The sequence below is a fragment of the Monodon monoceros genome, unplaced genomic scaffold (assembly GCF_005190385.1).
Source record: "Monodon monoceros isolate NGI ecotype Baffin Bay Population unplaced genomic scaffold, NGI_Narwhal_1 Super_Scaffold_11, whole genome shotgun sequence".
Classification (NCBI taxonomy): domain Eukaryota; kingdom Metazoa; phylum Chordata; class Mammalia; order Artiodactyla; family Monodontidae; genus Monodon; species Monodon monoceros.
In genome coordinates, this window is record NW_021703767.1 from 109,910,546 (window position 1) to 109,934,417 (window position 23,872).

Here is a 23,872-nt window from a genome sequence, read left to right on the forward strand (position 1 = left end):
TGGGAAAGCTGTCAAAATGGAAAAACTCAAAATGGGGCCAAATCAGGCCGTGACCCTTTCCAGGGAGTCTGCACCGCTTTAAGCTACTGGGCAGTCAAACTACTTAGGGAAATGCAAGTTCTAACTTAAATCCCTGCACTCCTGGTAATGATCAGGTAGAATTCTATTACAGAAAGTCTTTCTTTTAAAACCCGAGGATTTGTAATGTGTCACAGGGTTCAAGTTATGTCAATACACACAATATTTATGGAACTAGGAATCAGGAAGTGGAAAGCTCCTTTCTTGAATATCTGCGGGAAGGAAATGTTATGAAAAGGAAATGCTCTTCCCCACACTCCGACACTAGATTAGCTAAAGGTAGAGAAAAGCTCACAAAAGCAGTTTGGTACCACTTCTAACTTTCTCCCACGACCAGTAAAACTATAAAAATATTCACTTAAAAAAACCTTGCTTTGAAAAAGTTGCTTATCAAAGCAAACAGAAAAGGTACAAGTTTCTAGGTTATTTTTCCCAATAACATTATAGGATAGCGGAAAGGTGAAAATATTCTAGAAAAATGAAATTGAGAAGTAACGAACATAAATTGTTAAGAGAGAAGGTTTTAGAGTCAAAGACTCAGATTAGAATCCTGGCTTTGATGAGAGACCTTGAAAAGAGACTTTATCTCTCTCTGCCTCAGTGTCCTCATCTGTAAAATGGAAATAATACTAGGTTGCGGTGATAACTCAATGGTATATTGCATATACACTCTGAGCACAATGAATGGCACATTGTAAAGTGCAATAATATAGGCGCTTATTATCATTATTACTATTACTACTCATCTAACTATAGGGATACCCAAAAACATCATGGCTAGATCATTTGTGGGTACAGAATCCAGGAGAAGAATGAAAGAAACAAATCAGGACACGATTACGTTTACTGGTATGGATAACAAGACTAGACTAGATTTCTGCATTCTTTTGGTACTGTGCCTAACACCCAGACCAGGCCAATCTATCTGCAGCTCTAAGGGCATAGCAGGGCTGACTGGAGAAAAAAACGCACTACCAACAGGATACTCACATGAACCACAGCGGGAGGACTAATACCAGCCAAGGGGAAGTGGGTTCTAAATCTCCAGTCACTTCTGGCTTTTTTTGAACCCACCCCCCAACCCCATTTATCTCAAAGGCAATGTATTAGTTCTTTTAAAGAGTTCTTGGGACTTCTCTGGCGGTCCAGTGGTTAGGACTCCGTGCTTCCACTGCAGGGGGTGGAATCATGGTTGGGGAACTAAGATTTCACAAGCCACACAGAGTGGCCAAAATAAAAACTCCTCCTGTATTCCAAGCTACCCATGTTAATTGGTGTTCTGTGGAAAAGAGGGTTTCCTAGTTGTGGCTGGAACTACCTACTATCAAACCACTGCCTCCTCCCCTGCTTCACAGCTAATCTAAAACAACCCTGGCTGTCTGATTCCCCTGCCATATGCTGCTTTCCCATCCTCCTTTATAAGGACAAGTTTTGTGAACCAAGACTGACACGTGAGATACAAGAAGTCTTCTGGGCTTCCCTGGTGGTGCAGTGGTTAAGAATCCGCCTGCCAATGCAGGGGACACAGGTTCAAGCCCTGGTCCAGGAAGATCCCACATGCCACGGAGCAACTAAGCCCATGCGCCTCAACTACTGAGCCCGTGTGCCACAACTACTGAAGCCTGTGGGCCTAGAGCCCACAAGCCACAACTACCAAGCCCATGCACCACAACCACTGAGCCTGTGTGCCACAACTACTGAAGCCCGTGTGCCACAACTACTGAGCCCATGTGCCACAACTACTGAGTCCACGAGCCACAACTACTGAAGCCCACAAGTCACAACTACTGAGCCCGCAAGCCACAACTACTGAGCCTCCGCTCTAGAGCCTGCGTGCCACAACTACTGAAGCCTGCGCACCTAAAGCCCATGCTCCACAAGAAGAAAAACAACCGCAAGGAGAAGCCACACACCGCCATGAAGAGTAGCCCGTTTGCCGCAACTAGAGAAAAGCCCGTGCACAGCAAGGAAGACCCAACTCAGCCAAAAATAAATAAATAATTTTTTTAAAAAAAAGAAGTCTTCTGAAGACTGCCTGAGAAAGGTTTTCCTCTGCTGATAAAAAGAAAAGCCACTTGAGAAAAAGAGTCCCTTTGGCCAGGCTCTATTCTTCACCCTTGTCTCCTTCCTATGTCTTTGAATGAAATGATGATGCCTGGACCTGCAGGAGCCTCCTGCAACCATGAAGCTACGTGCACAGGGGCAAAAAGTGAACAGAGCACAGTGCAGCTGAAGAATGGGAAGGGGCTGGGTTACTGGTGACCACTGGACCCGGACTGTCCACCCTCGGTCTTCATGCTTGGTGAGAGAGGTAAATGTCTTAATCACTTGAGCCACTGCTATTTGGGAATTCTGTCACTTGTAGCCAAAAGCCTTCCTAAATGATCCAATAGTGAATCTTCCAAAGGGGGATGGAGTATGTAGGGTTTTCCAAATTCACTTGACTTCTTATGTATGTGTGATAATTCAACATTTTTATCTCTTAAACCCTTTTGTATGGGTAGCTCAAAACATCAGTTGACACAATAGTACAAAAGCAAGCTAAAAAAAGTAAATAACTTCCTCTATAGAGCACAGTTTTGCAAATACAATCCTAGGTGTTTTTCAGATTGAGGTTACCTGTCATTTATGGATAAGTTTATAGATAAAACTCCAGAAGATGTGAGAAGCCACATGATAAAGTTCCAGACTTGCTTTTACCAAAATTAATTGAAAATGAGTCTATAATGGAGCAGAATACAAAAATCACATGTCTTTTAAAAATAAAAGAGAATTCAAAGAAATTTTAACTTGGGTGTGGAATGGGGGGAGCCTGCCCACTGAGTAATGCAGCCACTCAAATTGTTTATATTTAACCATCTAGATGGATTGGTTCACGTTTGGACAAATATTTATTAAATGGTCATTACAGGCCAGGCACAGTCTCTGCACTGAGGATGCAAAGGTCAACACGACAGACGTGAACACATAGTAACACAAATATTATGACAGAGAAAGTGCAGGGTTCTATGGGAACACAGAGCAGTGGAAATCAACCCACTCTAGAGGAATGGATAAGAGCTCCCAGTGGATGTGTGGCAATTAACCTAGGACCTAAAGAATGAAAAGCACTTTGCCTAGAAAAGATTTGGGGTGGAACAGGGTTATGAGGTAGAGAGGGTATTCCAGGCATAGAATGAAGCACGTGCCAGGTCCTGGGGGCTAGAATGCCTCAGTGAGTGCAAGGTGGGACCATGGAAGGGCTGTTTGCAAAGGACAAACTGAGTCTTTTAAAAAGCATACTCCGGCTATGGAATGTAAATGGATGGAGGGATGGTGGCATGAATCCAGCTAGGTGTGTCTTCTGGGCGAGCTCAAGGAGGTGGTACAAGGGCGTTGCAATGTGTGAGTAAAGAAGCTGTTTCATCATGAGTAGAAGACTGGGGATTCGACGGACGGGGAACACAGTGAGGAAAAGGACAAAGCGGGCTTTCAGATTTACTGTGGAGCAACTGGGTGGATGGAAGTGCCCTTTACTAAGCAGGGAACAGACCCTGGAGAAGGAACAGGTTGGAAGGAGACTGGGACATGAATGTAACCTGAGAAAACTCCAAATACAGCTGTTCACATCACATGACCATGATGACATTCAGAAATCTATGAAAAATGGCATCAATGTTAAAAAAAGAAAAAGCGTGTTCTAGAACTAGCTAAGACATTACAGCACATTTCTTCATTCTGTGTTTAAGTGAGGCAGTGGTGATGTGACGAGGAGTACAGGAGGTTGAACTGTGTCCTCCAAAAAATACGTTGAAGCCCTAACCTCTGGTGCTGTCCCATGTGACCTTATTTGGAAATAAGGTCTTTGCAGATGGAATCTGTTAAGATGAGACCATTCTGAATTAGAGTGGGCCCTAAATCCAATAACTGGTGTCTTTATAAGGAGAGGGCGATTTTAAGACACACAGAGACACAGGAGGCAAGAAGGCCAGATGAAGACAGAGGCAGAGACTGGAGTTACGCTGCCACAAGCACCACCTTCGGAGGGGCGTGGCCCTGCCAGTTTCTTGATTGCGGAATTCTGCCTGCAGAACTATGAGAGAATAAATGCCTATTGTTTAAAGCCATCCAGTTTATGGTACTGTGCTACAGCAGCTGTAGAAACTATTACAGGGAGGAAGACTGTTTTTAGCTTCAGAAGAAATTTTAAAGGAAGACCTAAGCCAGATACAAGGCACTGAATGAGACAAGAAGACAGTTAACTACCTTGCAAAGTAAGCGTTTGGGGAGTTTGAACCTATTTAGGTATTGAATTCAGTTTTCATGTTTCAAAACCGGGGACAATGGTACTTAATCCAGAAGGTTGTACATCGGGGTGTAGTCTGTGCGCTGTAATGGATAACTAATTATAAGTTATCGCTGGGCAAAACTTGGATTTTATAACGTTATTATTCATTAATCTATGAGTACAACATGGCAATCTATTCCTTTTTTATTACAATGTTACTGCTACTGCTGTGACAGGTCTGATAGATTTGCATACCTTCCTCCCTCTGAAGGCAAAGCTGGTTGACGGTTTGCCATCATTCTAGTATAGTGGTTCTCAACTGGGGGACATATGATGATGTCTGGAGACATTTTTGGTTGTCACAACTGGGAGGGAGGCGCCACTAGCAAACAGTAGGTAGAGGGCAGGGATGCTGCGAAAACATCCTACACAGCATAGGGAGCCCCCTACAACAACGAACTGTAGGGCTTCAATAGTGCCGAGTTGAGAACTCTGCTCTGGAAGTAACCAGACAACGTGCAGTCAAAGCTTCAAGTACCAAGAATTCACTTTCTCATCCAAAGTAGTCAAACCGATCACATATCCTTCTGAAATCTGACAGAACAGACTATCAATACGGTGACTCACAAGCTGTCCAGAGCTAATGGAAACTTTAAACTTCTTTTTGATAGTCTAAAAAAGAGTGAAGGGCTTCCCTGGTGGCGCAGTGGTTAAAAGTCCACCTGCCGATGCAGGGGACACGGGTTCGTGCCCCAGTCCGGGAAGATCCCACATGCCGCGGAGCGGCTGGGCCCGTGAGCCATGGCCGCTGAGCCTGCGCGTCCGGAGCCTGTGCTCCACAACGAGAGAGGCCACAACAGTGAGAGGCCTGCGTGCCGCAAAAAAAATAATAAAATAAGATAAAATAAAAAAAGAGTGAAAATTCCTGTCCTAGAAGACAGGGGCATGGTCACTAGCCACTCTGCAAGCACTAGCAGTGATACACACACACACTGCAGAGCTGAGGTAGCCACTCATCCCATCCGCCAGCATAAACCATCTCAGCATAAACCATCTGCCAGACTGGAGAAAGAGTAACTGTCCTCCCAAGCGGTCCCTCCCAGTAGCCAGGGAGCCTCCCTGAAGCTGAAAACCAGTGGAGTCCCAGCAGCTAAGCTCTTTGACTGAATCCTAGAATTATACTTAGGCAGTGGGCGGTTGGATCAGTCCTACAGAGCTGGCATACGTAGTTATCTTTCATCTGTACCTCGTAGCCAAGCCTAAGCGATTGCCTTGTTCAAAGCTGCTGTATCCCCTTCATGGCTGTCTCTGGCATGCAAAGCATTTGTAGCTGCCTCCTTGAAGCTATAATAGAAATACGGCTGTGCATACTGTACATTTTTAACCCAGTCTGTTTATCAAGACACTGTGGTCTGCTTGTCACCCTCACCAAATATTCAGGTCATAAACAACTTGAACCTCCAATGCTATTCTCGGAGTCAAGAGCACCTTAGAAATATGATGAGCTAATTGGTAAAGGCAAGAAAACCCCAGTTTTGGTAAAGGCAGTTAGGTACTCAGGGTTGCCCTCTCCATTGAAGCTGTATTTCTTTCTTTTGTTAACACAGAAGTGCAAATATATCTAAGGAAACAAATAGCTCACAGTGCAACATTAAATATAATGGCAAAATCTCCTATGGAGGGCAAAGTACACTGCTAAGTAGAATAGCATATATCTTAATTCTGACTTTCAAAAGTCTGTATTTATTGGGTTCTAGGCAAGTTCAAGAATAAAAGTTGCGGGACTTCCCTGGTGGTCCAGTGGCTAAGACTCCACGCTCCCAGTGCAGGGGGCCTGGGTTTGATCCCTGGTCAGGGAACTAGATCCCACATGCCACAACTAAGAGTTCCATGCCGTAACTAAAGATCCCACATACCATAACTAAAGATCCCACATGCCGCAATGAAGATCCTGTGTGCGGCAACTAAGACCCAGTGCGACCAAATAAATAAATATTTTTTTTAAAAACGTTGTTTCTTTTTTTTTAAAAAAAAAAAGAATAAAAGTTGTGACATACTGGTTTAATACCCTTAATGTTTTCATCACCATAGCAAAACTACATTTACATTTAAAATTGGCTTGGGGGCTTCCCTGGTGGTGCAGTGGTTGAGAGTCTGCCTGCCAGTACAGGGGACACGGGTTCATGCCCCAGTCCAGGAAGATCCCACATGCCGCAGAGCGGCTGGACCCGTGAGCCATGGCCGCTGAGCCTGCGCGTCCAGAGCCTGTGCTCCGCAACGGGAGAGGCCGCAACAGTGAGAGGCCTGCGTACCGCAAAAAAAAAAAAAAAAAAAAAAAAAAATTGGCTTGGTACTGTCAACGTATATTTTATCATTAAAAATCAAAAATTCAGTGAAAGCTTTTCGTCCATTGAGACAGAACAAATATTTCAACAGCTGGAAGATGTTAAAAGTCAAGAGTTCTGGCATTTGAAGAGTCATATATAATCACCCTCCTCTAAAAACAAAACATCGCAAAGAAAGCCAAAGAAACATGCTATCTCATAGGAAACCAACAAAACACAAAAATACAAAAATTATAATTCCTCTCCAATCTGTATTTATAAAATTTACTTAGCTACTAGAACTATTTAAACTGTCCCAGGTAAGAGAAATAATCTCTTCCTGAAGTTATGGGAACACTATTTTCCTAAGTATGAAAAATAATCATCAGTGTCTTTATGGATGGCTCTTCAGGGCAGACCATACAAAGTTTTCATGTCACCTCGACAGCCGAGCAGCTGAAATAATTCATAATGCAGTCTGATTAAAAGGAGCAGAAAGAAAAGCTCAACCTCTGTTTCAATTTAGTTGGAACTTTCAAGCTAAAATGTCAGCAACTCAGAAGTAGAATTTGAATAAACATTTCATGATAAATTTGGGCATTAATTTTATATATTCACAGAAGCCTGTTTCCATGATTCTCTTTACTTTGTCTAAACTGTACCCCGTGAACTAACTACTACTATTCCTATCATATGCCAGCAATTCAGCCTACCTTCATCGCCTTCATATGTGGAAATAACAAACCACAGATTTATAATTTCATTCTAAGTTCATATTCTAGGGAAGACGGACTATTTATGGAGAAACAGCAGGAAAATATTTTATAATCCAACACATACTGAGTACATTTAATAAAGAATGCTCCCTAGAGAAAGGCAGCGCTAAGGGCTAAGGGGAGTATGTGTATGTGTATGTGTATGTGCATGTGCATGTGCGTGTGTGTGTGTTTTGAGTGGGAACGGTTAGAACGAATGCTGTAAAGAAAAGGCTTGTACAGTATTCCTTCTGGAGCAGGACCTGACTCCACAACCAGAAGTCTAAAGTAAGAGGAATAAACACTCTGCCAACCAAGGGATTGACTTTCTTCCCTGAAGCAGGGAGTATTGGAGTATTGCTAACATCTTCCCAGTCACGGGGAAACTTTTTTCTAAAAAAAAAAAAAAAATCTAATCTTTCTAAAGATTTTCTAACAATCTTTAAGAGCAGTGGATTTTAAATTAAGTTACAAGAAGTGCTAGAGTCACACCCCAGCTTGTTCTCAACCGGAGCAACTTTTGTCTGTTTTATACAAAGGTCCTATGGCAGAAGAACTGTGAAAAATGCTGAACAAAAATATTAAGAGGGGCTTCCCTGGTGGCGCAGTGGTTGAGAGTCCACCTGCCGATGCAGGGGACACGGGTTCGTGCCCCGGTCCGGGAAGATCCCACATGCCGCGGAGCGCCTGGGCCCGTGAGCCATGGCCGCTGAGCCTGCGCGTCCGGAGCCTGTGCTCCGCAACGGGAGAGGCCACAGCAGTGAGAGGCCCGTGTACCGCAAAAACAAACAAACAAACAAAATATTAAGAGGGTTGCCTCCCCAGGGATGTCAAGAGAATCCAATAACATAAACCTGTCAAATGTTTAGAGCAGAGGTTTGCATGCTATAAAAGCCCAGCAGCAGTTGGCTAGGATAATGATGCTGGTAACAATTCAAGTCTTCGCTGTAGAGGTAATTTTAAAAAAATGAAGCACAGAGGCTTGTATGAGTCCACGTGTAGAAACTATACACCTAACATCTCAAGCTTTTAAAGGATGATCACCTCCAACAGGTGTCTGAATTACAGAGTTTCAAAACTGGATGTACAGCGAGCAACGCCACAAGAAGGCTTACCTCTTCTTCTTGGTGATAATGAGCACGTCGTTAAAGAGGAAGAAGTAGACTTGCTGTTTGGACGTCCTTTTTGAGAAAAGCACAGTGTCTTCCACATAGGCTGTCAACTCACCTCTTTTGACCAACCAGCGGGAAGAGGAGACTAGAGGAAAAGGCTACAAAAAGAGAAACACTCAGTACCCAAAGCCAAAGTAAAGTCCTTTTAGGATTATTGAAAGTAAAGTATAAAACTTACATTCAAACAAATGATACATCACTATTTTATATAATAGTGTATATAACAAGTACGTAATAGTGAAATACAGTTAGAGAAGGATAGCACATTCTCCAAGAGAAAATCAGGAAGAACAATTTATTTTCCAATATAAAAAACTATTAGGGCTTCCTTGGTGGCGCAGTGGTTGAGAGTCCGCCTGCCGATGCAGGGGACACGGGTTCGTGCCCCGGTCCGGGAAGATCCCACATGCCGCGTAGCAGCTGGGCCCGTGAGCCATGGCCACTGAGCCTGCGCGTCCGGAGCCTGTGCTCCGCAACGGGAGAGACCACAACAGTGAGAGTCCCGCGTACCACAAAAAACAAAACAAAATAAATTAATAAACTATTAATATTAACTTGCCTATATAAAAACTAAAACTCAATCAGAAAATGTTATTGGGTCAACCAAAAGTTATTACCCTTCCATTAACTCTTAACTGAAAAGAAGATTGATAAGGAGTCACTTAAAACTGAAAAGCCTCAAAAGGAAAAGGAGTCACTTAAAACTGAAAAGCCTCAAAAGGAAACCTATTGGTATCAACTGAAGTTATTTTAAATATCACAAATCAGAATCCAAACAGATGAAAAAAACATTGATAGCTGCGGTTAAAAAGAGACAAATTAAAAAGTCTGCATTCAATTCATGAACTAAAAAGACTTTATTCAAAAGGAAAGAAAAAACCCTGCAAACGAATGTTTTGTCTATTGATTATCTACTTAGCTGTATTCTGGAGAAAACCTTTGCTTAAGTTTATGGTAGTTTCCCTCATGGAAGTTCATCCCTGAAAGCATCATGCCATTTTCTGGTTGTGAAAATGAACTTCTTTCAGAATAGTCCATCTTACTCTCATAGAAAAGGCTATATTCAAGGAACTGCATACTGTCTTTTCTTTATTCAGTTTACAGTTTCCAACTGGAAAACTCTCAAAACCTCAGAATGATCCTTACCCATGAGAGCTTTTTTTTAAGTTACCAGAAATGCTTACTGCCAAAAATCTGATTGAAAAAACGACATTCATAAAAATAAGCAAAAGTTCTTGGACACACAAAAGATAACTCTAGTAAGTGTGGTGCAACCAAATGTCATCCATTTCAGGGAATAATGATTAAAAATAGCCAAAGGAAATTGAGGATATTAGGGAGGAAATAAGAACGCTAAGAAAGGATTTCATATTTTTTTAATTTATAAAGGACGTTTATAAGAAGGTTGCTCATCAGTTATATACTATTTTCCTGAAGATTTAACATGTAAGATGAAACAGTAGGGCTGATCTCAAAATTTCAAAACTGGCTATTTCAAGGAGTTCATGTAGTTTTCAGCCTCCAAATCTCAAATCAGACTATGGCTGAGACTTAAAAGGTGACAGAGAGGTTGCTTAGATAACTCAGGAGGACCCCACCAGCACACACAAGAGGTCACCACAAATAGTCAGAGTCAGGTTAGGTCCTGCCACAGGGCTGCAACTACTGGGAACGCACTGCTATCTTGTTATTGCGTGTATAGGATAAACCAATGACAGTATTATGTAATGGCACCCTATGACTGTTCTTAGTTTAGAGGACGGGGAAGAAAGTTTTTTTAACTCTTGGTCTTTCTTTTCTTTTTTTAAATTTTTTTTATTTTTGGCTGTGTTGAGTCTTCGTTGCTGTGCACAGGCTTTCTCTAGTTGCTGTGAGCAGGGGCTACTCTTCATTGTGGTGCGCGGACCTCTCACTGCGGTGGCCTCTCTTGTTGCAGAGCAGGGGCTCTAGGCACGCAGGCTTCAGTTAACTCTTGTTCTTAAAACAGATTGAGTTTTATGAACACCTCATACTCCACTGGGCAAAAATAAATTTCCAATGTATATCTAAAATTGACAGTGGCTTGCAATATGTCTATGCTTCTTTAAAAAACAAAAATCTGATACTATAAATGTTTTTTGTTTCAGTTTATTATTGAAAGATTAAACTCATTCAGATGGCTTTCTTTTAAGAAGAAGCTATAAAAATAACCAAAATATTTAGAAGAATCACAGTAGCCCAAATTGCTCCTAAGTGAATTCCCACAGTTTAGAAGCTTCGTCTAAGACTAGAATCCAGGTGTGAATCAAAAATAAGAAAAGAGGGCTTCCCTGGTGGCGCAGTGGTTGAGAGTCCGCCTGCTGATGCAGGGGACAGGGGTTCGTGCCCCGGTCTGGGAAGATCCCACATGCTGTGGAGCGGCTGGGCCCGTGAGCCATGGCCGCTGAGCCTGCGCGTCCAGAGCCTGTGCTCAGCGACGGGAGAGGCCACAACAGTGAGAGGCTCGCGTACCGCAAAAAAAGAAAGAAAAATTCATGAACAAAAACACATCCTTAAAGGTACTGATATAATTCCCATGGAGAAAAGATTTTCATTCTTTTTGGTGTTACTTAGCATCCTAGAAAACCAGCCTCAGCATAAAATTTAACTAATTTTATGGGCCAGTGAGACAAGGAAGAACAAGTTTTTTCTAAATTGAGACAAAAATGCATCATTTAGCCATTCTAAAGTATACATATAATTCAGCGGCTTTTAGTACATTCACAGTGTTGTGCAGTGATCATCACTATCTAATTCCAGAACACTTCCATTACCCTAAAAAGAAAGTCCATATGCACTGAGCAGTCACTCTCCACTCTGCCCTCCCATTAATTAAGTTAATCCTTACAATAACTCCATGAGGGAAAGTACCATTATCAGTCCTACTTTACGGTTCAGAAAACTAAGAAATGAAAGTTAAGTAATGCCCAAAGTCCTACAGCTAGTAAGTAGTGGAGCTACAACTGGAACTCAGGCAGGCTGGCTCCAGAGTCCACGCTCTTAATATTGGCTTCCTGTGCCGATCCGGTGGACTCTCCTCACCCCTCACATTACCACGTACAGCACATGATACTCGGCCAGAAACTTACTAATTTAAAAATGAAAAACACATGTAAGTAAACATACATACATACATTCATACGTACATAAATATCTAATACACACACACACAGAGACATATATATAAGCTTTTATCCCCTTCAAATGAGAAAAAGACTAGCATTATTTTGCTGCCATGGTTAAGAATGTGGACGCTGCAGTCAGTCGCAGATCTGAATCCAGGCTTCAGTACTGCTTGGTGTATGACTTTGAGCAAATAATTTACTATTTCTAGCTTCGAATTCCTCAACGATAAAATGGGAATAATAATTAGATACTTCATGGGGTTCCTGTGAGAATTCAGTGAGACTATGTGAAAATGGCACATAGTAAATACTCAGTAAATATTTTCATGGCAGTAATGGCTACGGTAGGACCATAAACCAAACAGAACCAACACAGAACCCGCTACCTTTCCCTCAGGGTCGTTCCTCCTCTTGGATTCCCTACCTAGGTGGATGGTGTGACTCTCCATCCAGTCGACCAGACTAGACACCTGCGGTACCACCGCTACAGCCCTCCTCCAGGCATCCCGCTTATCTCTCTGCCTCTGCTTCCAGTCTCCAAACTGGTTTTCTGCCTCCGGTTTTATTACATTCCCAACTTACCCTCCACATAGCTGCTGTAATACATTTTTAAAATAATAAACTGAATCTGGTGTATGTGTGTAGAGTGGGAAGGGGGGGTTGTTAAAAAAAAAAAAAAAGTCCTATGAAAACCTATTAAGTGAACAACCTCCTTCCCACCCCGTACCTCATCTACTCAGTTTCCAACCACTGATTACAGCCCCTACAAGGTAGTAACTGTTACTGTTCTTCTATAACTTTCCAGAGATTTCTTACACATAAGCAACTTTTATACTCTTTTTTCCTCCTGTTCTGCACCTTACTTTTTTCACTTAATAATGTAAGACAGAAAGCTTACCGTATCGATTCCTAAAATTCTTCATTTTTTTTTAAGTTGAGTGGTCTTACATAATTTAGGTATACTATAATTTAGTTAATCAGTCCCCTATTGATAGATGTTTAGGTTGTTTCTAATCTTTTGCAATTAAAACAATGCCATATCAGTAACTTTGTGTGTATGTCTGTATGTGTGTGTGTGTGTGTGTGTGTGTGTGTGTGTGTAATTTTACACATTCATGAGTATATCAATAGGATAAATTCTCAGAAGTAAAATTGCTGGGTCATAGTAACTTGTATTTGTAATTTTGATAGTTATTGACATATTGCCCACCATTGGGGTTATAACAATCTTTCCCACGAGCAACAGATAAACATGGCTTTCCCAACAACTCACTGATAAAATGTTTTGAATTATTTATAAATCTAAGTGGTAGAATACATTATTTTAATTTCAATTAGCAATTTTCTTCTGAATGAAGTAAAGCATCTTTTCAGATGTTTAACAGTCATTTGTATTTCCTCTTCTGAGGACAGTTTTCTAGTTTGCAATTTTCTAATGGATTTTTTCCTTTTCTTCTTATCACTTTGAGGTTATATGTTGGGAATATTAACGCTTTATCTATATGTCAGTTCTAAATTTTTTTCCCAGTTTCCTATTTCCCTTTTCACTTTTTAAATACCCTTTAATTTTCACTCTATGGAGAAATTTTTAAAATTTTCACATCGATCAATTTTCCTTTTAATGACTTCTGGATTTGGAATAAGTTTAAAAGGCTTTTACTATGATGCTACGGTCATCTTTACTAAATGCGCATCTGACTGTGTCACTTCCACGCTTTGAACTTTTCAGTGGCTCCCAGATGATCCGGCTCTGCTCCTTCTTTTGGCACACAAGGCCCTTCCCATGAGTTCTAGTTCTGCCCCGCTCACCTCGACCCCACTGAATGTGTGCAATTCCTGGGCTACAGCAGCTGAAACCATGTCCTGTGCATTTGCTCCTGCTCTTCACTCTTGGAAGACCCTTCTCTCTCTCCTTTCAAGATCAGCTCAAGCGTACCTCCAGTATGAAGCCTTGCCTGGCTGCTACAAGCTCCCCACCCCTTTGTCCCTCATTCTTAGGGCCGGCCACGGCCTCTCCATTGCTGGTGTTCTCAAAACTCTTCTATATCCCATAACAGCTGTACACTTGGCTCACTCCTTTGTATTTCTGTAGTCTTCTACTAGATGGTAAGCTCCCTGAGGGCAGGGATCATGCTTTTGTTTTCCCACTTCAGTCCACAAAGGTGCTCATGAAATTTGTTGAAAGAATGCATGTGCTTGGACAAACCACTTAACTTCTTTGAACATCTGTCTTCGCGTCTTTGAAATGAACTGAATAAAAATGTCCATTGTTATCCATAAAGTGTTATAGAAATGAGGTCCTAAGGTTGTATTAGTATTTCTAAGTGGTCTGAATTAAGTCCTTCATTATAAATCTAAACTTAGAATACTTTCCTTTAAGTTTGCAATCTTAATCATTGAACCAAGAGAAAACAAAAAACCAAAAACTCATGCACTCAGTTGATGTTAATCACTTATTTATTTATTTATTTTTTTGTGGGACGTGGGCCTCTCACTGTTGTGGCCTCTCCCTGTTGCGGAGCACAGGCTCTGGACGCGCAGGCTCAGTGGCCATGGCTCACGGGCCCAGCCGCTCCGCAGCATGTGGGATCCTCCCAGACCGGGGCACGAACCCGTGTCCCCTGCATCGGCAGGCGGACTCTCAACCACTGCGCCACCAGGGAAGCCCCAATCACTTAGTTTTAAGAACCCTTGGGGTAAGTATTTTTTCAGTTACAAATTAATTGTGGTTCTAGAGAAACAGAGCTTAAAGGTATCTTAAACCAACTGATTATCAGTGAAGAAAGAAAAAGAAAAATGGTTAGGGAAGGACTTATCAACTTTTAAAATGGAAATGGTTAGAGATTTATCATCTTTAAAAAAGAGGGGATTAAAAAGAATCTTTTGATGTATAGATATATTTTCTAAAATACTTAGAAACAAATGAAAGTGAAGGACAGGATTCTTTTTGAAGGATGGGAAAAAATGGGTTTTGAAATTGCCATAAATTTCTATATGAGGGTATAATAACTAAAGTGTGCGTGCGCGTGCATGCGCACGCTGTTTTTAGCAAGTACCCATCATTTTCTAAGAAGAATCATGGATCACCTTTCTGCATTTAAATCTTTATAGCCAGGGTGTCACAGTGGAAGAGTTTACACTGATCTGCAAGTCAGGATGTCTGGACCCTAGTCCTGATTTTGCCACCACGAGCCGAATGACCCTGTTAACAATTAATTATTCTCTGGGTTGTATTTCCCTCATTTATAAAATAAAAGGGTGTAGCTGTACTATATCAGTGGCCCTCAAACTATATGACACAGCAGAGAGTTATCTGCATAATGTCACGATCGCTCTAATCCCACTGCACAAATTAGGAACACTTTCACTCTGAAAAAATATGACCGCTTTAAGTTGCTTCATTAAATTCAAGTGGCATAAAACGAAACAGAATCACAACCATGAACACTCACACACATTAAGAACTAAACTGTGAGCCAGCAAAGGAGCTGACCATGGCCTAGCCTCGCCATTAATTGTTATTTCCTTCTTTGTCCATCCTGTCATCTGCCCCTGAGCAGTATGAGACACGCAGTAGCAGGCAGCATATATGCAGAAAAGAATTATGGGAGAAAAACAAATTTGAAAAGAACAATTCACTAGTAATCCTTTTGTGCAAACTGAGAAAGGAGTGTACTTATTTGATTTAGGAGAACACCCTGGTCCAGCTCGTGGGATACCACTGTTTTGCAGGATACTTTGAGAATACTAAAGAAATCTCCTTTCTATTCTAAAATTCTATTATTTTTAACCACCCTTTTCTCAAGTTTGGTGTCTTCCTTGGGAAAAAAGGACGTGCCAGTTAGATAATACCTAACTCTGTGGCCTAGAGAAAGGTCACTTTATCTGGTATTAGCAAGAGCTGAATTGTCCAAAGCAAAGCATCTGCTATTTCCCCTGCCAGCCTCTCTGTAATCAATTTATGGCCCTGCTGTGAAAAGCAAATTCCTCTCCACTTTGTTGCCCTCAACTATCTCTTTATTCGCATAAGATTTAAGCAGGAGCAGTAACAAATCTATTTATGAAGAAGTATGAGAGAATACCTTAATTTTAAACTCCAGCTGGGAGTTAATTGTGTACATCATTTCAGTCCTTTCCATCTTCCGAGCTCCTTCATTGCAGAGTCGAACCAACTGGAAACAGAGGATAATAAGGAGGGTTAAGAGGTGAACGAGAGAAACCTCACTTTCAAATGCAGATCTCACAGGAAACAATTAGCACTGTGGAAGCTCCAGAGACTCATTCCAGACAGTTAAAGAACTCACAGTTTCACACAGTCAAGACTTTGTACCCAGTTGGAAGTGGTGTCATCAGGATGTGAAGACAGAGGAAAAAAAACGTCCTGAGAATTTTCAGGGACACACATCCTCTGTGCATTATCACACGATGCCCTCCACATACACTTGGCAGATTCCTCAAATGGTCCAGTCCACTCCATTCTGCTCCTTTCCTCTGCCCCTCCTCCTTGCCTTCACCCATGGGAACATCACCAACCTCAGAGCAAGCTGCACCTCTCTCCCCACTTCATATCAGAGCAGCTGAGGGCAGACCACTGACTTCAAAGGCAAATTCTTAGCAGGATTCTACATGCAAAGCATGTGACCAGTAACCTGGATGCTGGAAGAGGAAAGCCTTCCATTGGAACCTAATGGTCAATGATTCTTCAAGGATGGTCAAGCTAAGGGAAATTCAGTTTAATTAGAACTACTGATTTATCTACAAACAGAACAAACTCATAGTCCTTTGATGAGTAGCTGTGATATCATGATTTATAATAAACAAAATATATATTTTGTCTTTTTCCATGGTTTCTGGCACACAGCTCCTAAAACCCTTGTAATTTCCTATGTAAGAGCCACAGGGGCATCTCTGGCTGTAATTTAGTTTTGCTACCGGTTCCTGAAATAGCTCCAGGGCATAAAAGTGAAATGGGTATCTTCTGTTATTCATAACAAGCCCCCCCTTTCAACCACGTCTGAGTTTATGTTAATGAGGTGACTTCTGGTAAGCCCCTAAGGATAGGGCTGGTTGCCAGGGGAACCAACCAAGTGATTAAAAAGAAGGCTGGAACTTTCAGCCCTGCAGACTTCCAGGGAGGGGAAAGGGGCTGGAGATAACACGATCACTATTGGACAGTGATAGAATAATTCACGCCTACATAATGAAGCCTCCATAAAAATCCCTGAACTTTGGAGTTGGAGAGCTTCCAGGCTGGTAAACAAGAACACTCCTGCATGCTGGGAGGGTGGCATCCTTCTAGACCTCACCTTATCTCTTCATCTGGCTGTTCATTCTTATCCCTGAATAGCCTTTGTAATAAACCACTCATCTAGTAAGTAAACTGTTTTCCTGAGTTCTGTGAGCCCCTCTAGCAAATTAATCAAACCTGGCAAGGGAGTCATGGGAACTTGATTTATAGCCAGTGGGTCAGAAGCACAGGTAACAACCTGGAATTGTGATTAGTGACTGAAATGAAGTTGGGGGTGTAGTCTTGCGGGCTTGAGCCCTTACCCTGTGGGATCTGATGCTATACCTCCAGGTGGAGTGAGAACTGAACTGAATACAGTAAGACACCCAGCTGGTTCAGCAGAAGTACTTGGTGTGGGGAAAGACCCCACACATTTGGTGACCACAAGGGTCAGAAATGAAGTGCTCTGTGGGTAGAGTACTGAGCACAGAGGAGACACACAGGAGTTTCTCCTTTACATTGTACCTAATACATAATTATTAGTTCACTGGACTAAACCAAAACAAACTTTGTATTTCCAATTTCTTATTAACTGAAAAATCTACAAAACTTGTCCATAACAAGGATCATTGGCCATAAAGACGTGTGATCGTTAAAAGCGAAGCTAGAAATTCTGATTAGATTTACTTTAATATTACTGCTTCATTAAGTTACATATGCTTACTGTAAAAAATAAAAAAATTATAATACATAAGTAAACAAAACAGGCCATAAAAGGCTCTGACCTAATCCTACTCCATGGAGGTAACTGGAAACAAGATGCGTTACACACTTTCTCTTTTTTTCCTATGCTTATATGAACATATAAACACACACATATAATGTGTAGAAATTCTAATTTTTGTAAATGGATTATTCAATGCTTGTCTGTGACTTAATTTTTTTCACTTGCCAATATTTCGCCTTATAAATATAACATTCACTGAAAAAAAAAGTTTATTTTGTACATGGTATGTGTCAGATGCTAGGGTTACAACATTTGAGAGATACACAATCCCCAGCCTCATAAAAGAAGGGCAGACACAATAATTACAGACTGAAATCTTAAAGGGGGGAAAAAAACAGGGGTTCTGGGAGAGGGAGGGTGAGGAGGGAGCCAGGGACCTCTCCTGAGAGGTCATTTAGGCTGACAGCTGAAGGAGAAAAGGGAGTTAGCACCCAAATCAATGGAGAGCGCTGGTCCAGGCAGAGTGAACCCCAGGAGCAAAGGGCTGACACTGGGAAAGTGCCATGTGCCTGAGAAAGTAAAAGGTCCGGACACAGGAAAATGGCACAAGAGGAAACTAGAGGACCAGCATCATCCCAGCATCATCCGCTTCCCCAAGCCAAAAAGCTGGGTCCCCACCACTCAGATGCCGCCGGCTCCTTTGTCCTCCATATCCAAACAGTCCATAAAGTCTCATTCATGTTGCCATCCTGCTGTCCACTCACCCACCAGCCCTGTCCCCGCACTCAGGCTCAAACTCCCTCTCCTTTGGATTACTGGCCTCCTAATTCTCTGCCATCACTTCTGCCCTACCCTTATGTGTCATCCAGAAAAAACATTTTCAATCTATCTAAGTTCAAATCTTTTTTTTTTTTTTTTGAGGTACGCGGGCCTCTCACTGTTGTGGCCTCTCCTGTTGCGGAGCACAGGCTCCGGATGCGCAGGCTCAGCGGCCATGGCTCACGGGCCCAGCCGCTCCGCGTCATGTGGGATCTTCCCGGACCGGGGCACGAACCCTTGTCCCCTGCATCAGCAGGCGGACTCTCAACCACTGCGCCACCAGGGAAGCCCCTAAGTTCAAATCTGATCATGCAACTCCTCAGTTTGAAATCCTTAAAAGGCTCCTCGAAGCTTTCAGAATTAAATCTTAGCAAGACCATGATCTGGCACCTACTTACTTGATCCCTAACTTCCTGCTTCTCTTATCTTGGGCCTCAGTCTTACCAAATCTCTGCTCAGAGCCGCACACCCTTCCACGTCCCTTTGCACTTTTGCACGTGTGTTTCCCTCTACCTGAACATTCTTCACCCCACTCTATCCCACTGACTCCTTCTTATCTAGATTTATACCCCCCTATTTGTCTTTCAGGACTCATCTTGGGTATTACCTCTCTAAAAAGACTGGAGAGCAGAGATTGTGAAATTTCCATATTTGTTAGTTCAGTGCCCAGCCCAGTACCTAAGACACAAAGCAACGCTCAGCAAATGTTAATGTGTAAACTGCCTTCAGAGACCATTTATAAGCCACTTAAAAAAGGGGGGGGCAATTCCTTTTTAGTTATCCCACTTTAAAATGAAAGGGAAAATGGAAAATAAAGTTATAATCTTTATTTCCTAAACTTCCAAACATAGACTCCACCAGCCGCCACCTCCAAAGGCGTATTAAGAACAAAAAAGTTCCCCCAAAATATATCAAGCAATGGTATCATTAGTGGACTCTGATTAATGACTACGTTGAAGGGACAAGCGCTAATTTGGATATAGTGTTTTTCTTAAAATCAGCCTCCGCATATTAAAGCCGTGACTTCCTTTAGCGTCTGTCAAAGCTTTATTAAATTTGGCTGAATTTTTTGTTTTAGGCCAAATTTATGTGGCAAAAAAAGAACTCAATCTCTCTAATGCAGAAATATAAATTAAAACAAAAATAAAATATTTTCAATCTATCAAATTCACAAAGATGAAAAGAATATTGGATGCTGGGGAGTGCACAGTAAGATAGACACTTAGAAATACTTCTGGTTGTCATGGATACAGGGACAACTTTTCTTGAAGGCACTTGGGGGTCTTTAAATCATACCTACCTTTTTTCCCCCCAATAAACCCATTTCTGGAAACTTTTCAACAGAAATCATCAGAGGAGCACAATCATTTATGTAAGGCCATAGTCCACGCAGCACTATTTAGAAGAGTAAATGAAATGGGTACCACATGAATCCATGTGTAAGTGTACATTTACATCCACTGGAAGGACACGCCATAAAATGGCAACAGTCACTATCTTTGACAAGATTACTGATTACATTATTTTTAAAATGTTATCTTTGTAAACCTTAAATGCATTCTTTCAGAGCAGTACTTGGAGTGAAGGAAAAAAACCTTATTAATTCCTCCCTTCTGCTCTCCTCTCGCTTTACCATCAGTAACCACGGTTGAAAGTCTGATGTGTATGATTCTGGGTACTATTTCTATAAATTGATGACATACATATGTCATCAATTTAAAAACATCAAAATAAACACATTTTATTACCTAGATGTCATTACACTATTTGTTCTGTTCTGCAACTTAATGTTCTTCACTTGACACAGCTTAGAGATCTTTTTATGTTAATAGATAGATATCTACCTCTTTTAAATAGCTGAAGCAATAAGTTACAAGAAAAGATTCAAGAGAACTTGGCTCTTCTGCTACTATGAGAAAAGCTTATAACTTAATATAATCTCCAAATAGAAGTAGAATTTTTATGAGGTGCACGTTAAAGCAGTTATTCTCTTTCCACAGGAGAGTAAATAAAAGAGAGCAGCAGGGACGATTTCATTGGCATAAGAAACCATGTCCTGAGCACCACTCCTTAGACACCAGACACGACTCTGCACCAGCTGAACTATCAGATTCCCTGGAAATTTCCCTCCCCCCGGCTCCGCCCCAGCATCTGAGCCGAAAATCTGGAATAAATACACATTTCACTTGATAGAAACATCTTTCTTGTTTTTGAGTTGTTTGACTAAGTCAGTAAGTCTTTCCAAAGCCCCAATTCAGTAAGTTGTCACCGTCACGTCAGCCACATACAGGAACAATTTCACTGAAGTATTATTCACACTATGCAAATAAATTTCATTAGCATTTTAATTACCAAAAAAGATATTACTCATTTTTTCCAAGAATGAATAACTATCTAGAGAGACTTGCCCAAGGGCCTTAGGTGGAGTCCGGTTCTAAAAACTTGGGCTTCATCATACAAAATTTCACTCTCTAAAATAAATACTGGGAACTCCCAATTTCTTTCATTTCCGATAAGGGAAGCAATTCTTATTGAAATTCTGCATTTTGATTTTGAACCATAAATGCTCTATGTACACAGTTTTTTTGTTAAAAATACTGACATTGTTTTCCCAGAATCTATAAAACCCCATCAGTAACCTGCACAAATGAAAAAGAAGATGAATCCCTAAGCTGGCTGTATTGATAACCTCAGTTCCCTACAACACTAGGAGATTGCGGGAATAATCCTGATATTCAGGACTCCTACTCAAGAGAGAGAAACGCTGCCTTAGAAAAAACAATTCACTGGAACAGCACTTCTTCACAGAGGGTCCTTCATACAGTAAGTATCAAGGTAAGGCAGTTACATGACATTTTTGTCAGCCTTTCCTAAAAGAACCAGTGTCACATCAAGTGAACCAGAGACACCTGAAGGAATGTAGCAGTCTACTGTAACTAGGATGTAAAAGTCTCAAAAAAATTAAGGATCACTGCTCGTTCAATTCAATTACTATTACCCTCCTCCTTTCTCTTCTGTGTGAATTCTTCTCCAACTTCTCAGTAACAACCAAACAAAATCTGACACAATCTCTTTTATGGCCAAGGCTGGAACTTCTCTAAGTACAATAGCTTCTCCTAAAGACCCTCCCCCCCCTTCCCCATAGGATTTGGGGTCCTGGAGGAGAGACCCATGGGCAGTAGGACCTTAGGTAATTTCATACCTGTCAGGCCAAATTTCTTCACTTAGTGTTTCCCAAAGTGGGATATGCAGACCACTGATGGAGCAAGAGATGCATTCACGTGGTTGACAGACTGCTATGGTTTGAATGTTCATATCCCCCCAAAATATGTGTTAAATTCTTAACCTCTGAAGATGATATTAGGTATTAGCAAGTGGGGACTTTGGGAGGTGCTTAGAAGTCATGAGGATACAGCCCTCACAAATGGGACTACAGTAAGTCCCCTACATACAAACCTTCAAGTTTCAAACTTTCAAAGATGCAAACATGTATCTAGTCCCACATAGGAACCAGAACCTGTGCCAAAAACGTCAGGTGTGAATGAAATTGCAGCTTGCCCTCCATCTCCTATTGCTGACAATTCTTCAGCTCTGCCATGTCCCACCTCGTCTCCCTCCTCCAGTCAGTAACTCTTCCTGCCTGTTCACTCGATGCCAGCCCCTGTATGCCAGCTGCTGTGCTGTACTACCGTACTTTTCAAGGTACTGGACTGTAAGATTTAAAATGTTTTATTTTTTGTGTTCATTTGTTTTTTATGTATTATTTGTGTGAAAAGTATAATAAACCTATTACAGTACAGTACTGTGTTAGTTGGGTACCTAGGTTAACTTTGTTGGACTTACAAACAAATTGGACTTACAAGCGCGCTCTCCAAATTGAATTTGTTCGTATGTAGGGGACTTACAGTAGTGCTTTCTACAACAGGTCCCAGAGAGCTCCCTCGCTCCCTTCTGCCATGTGAGGCTATAAGGAGAAGTCTGCAACCTGGCTAGAAGAGGGCCCCAACCCAACCACGCTGGCACCTTGATCTTGGACTTCCAGCCTCTAGAACTGTGAGAAATAAATTTCTATTGTGTATAAGCCATGCAGTCCACGGTATGTTGTTCTAGCAGCCAAAACAGACTAAGACACAGATAAACTTATTTTTAATATTAAAAAAATGGGCAGAAGACCTATATAGACATTTCTCCAAAGAAGACATACAGATGGCCAATAGGCACATGAAAAGATGCTCAACATTTCTAATTATTAGAGAAATGCATATCAAAACCACAATGAGGTACCACCTCACACCAGTCAGAATGGCCATCATTCAAAAGTCTACAAATAACAAATGCTGGAGAGGGTGTGGAGAAAAGGGAACCCTCCTACACTGTCGGTGGGAATGTAATTGGTGCAGCCACTATGGAGAACAATATAGAGGTTCCTCAAAAAACTAAAAATATTTTGAGTTGCTATATGATTCAGCAATCCCACTCCTAGGCATATATCTGAACAAAACTCTAATTCAGAAAGGTACGTGCACCCCTATGTTCACAGCAGCGCTATTCACAAAAGCCAAGACATGGAAACAACCTAAATGTCCATCAACAGAAGAATGGATAAAGAAGATGTGGTACATATATATAATGGAATATTACTCAGCCATGAAAAGAAATGAAATTGGGTCATTTGTAGAAATGTGGATGGACCTAGAGTCTGTCATACAGAGTGAAGTAAGTCAGAAAGAGGAAAACAAACATCGTATATTAATGCATGTACGTGGAATCTAGAATTTGGTACAGATGAACCTATTTGCAGGGCAGGCATAGAAACACAGATGTAGAGAAAGGATGTGTGGACACAGAGGAGGAAGAGGAAGGTGGGACGAATTGGGAGATTAGGTTTGACATAAATACAGTACCGTGTGTAAAATAGGTAGCTAGTAGGAACCTGCTGTATAGCACAGGGGGCTCAGCTCAGTGCTCTGTGATGACCTAGATGGGTGGGATGGGGGGTCTAAGAGGGAGGGGATATGTGTACACATATGGCTGATTCACTTCATTGTACAGCAGAAACTAACACAACATTGTAAAGCAATTACACTCCAATAAAGATATATACATACATACATATATATATATATATATATAAAGAAACAACCAGCTCATAAAACCCATGATTTTGTAGTTATTATTGGCAAGGAAAAGTAAAATAGAGTCAATTTAAAGTTGATTAAAACAAAAAGTGCTTCACAATAAAGTGGTACAAAGATGTACCAAACTCAGAAGTAATGTGCGGCTTCGAGATACTTCGGATGCTTCTGATGCGATCATGAGCTTTGCTCCCCTGGGCCGTATCCTCACTGATTCCCATAACT

General features: G+C 41.4%; 1 protein-coding gene across 1 annotated transcript in view; it reads right to left on the minus strand.

The window, feature by feature from the left end:
* The window catches only part of ARHGEF26 (Rho guanine nucleotide exchange factor 26), a 153,022-nt gene that overhangs the window by 36,381 nt on the left and 92,769 nt on the right, over positions 1–23,872 (minus strand). Inside the window, exons 10-11 of the mRNA XM_029214364.1 lie at positions 15,822–15,911; positions 8,540–8,694 (exon numbers count right to left, since the gene is read on the minus strand). Of these exons, the coding sequence (XP_029070197.1) occupies positions 8,540–8,694; positions 15,822–15,911 (245 nt within the window). The remainder of the gene's footprint in view (positions 1–8,539; positions 8,695–15,821; positions 15,912–23,872) is intronic.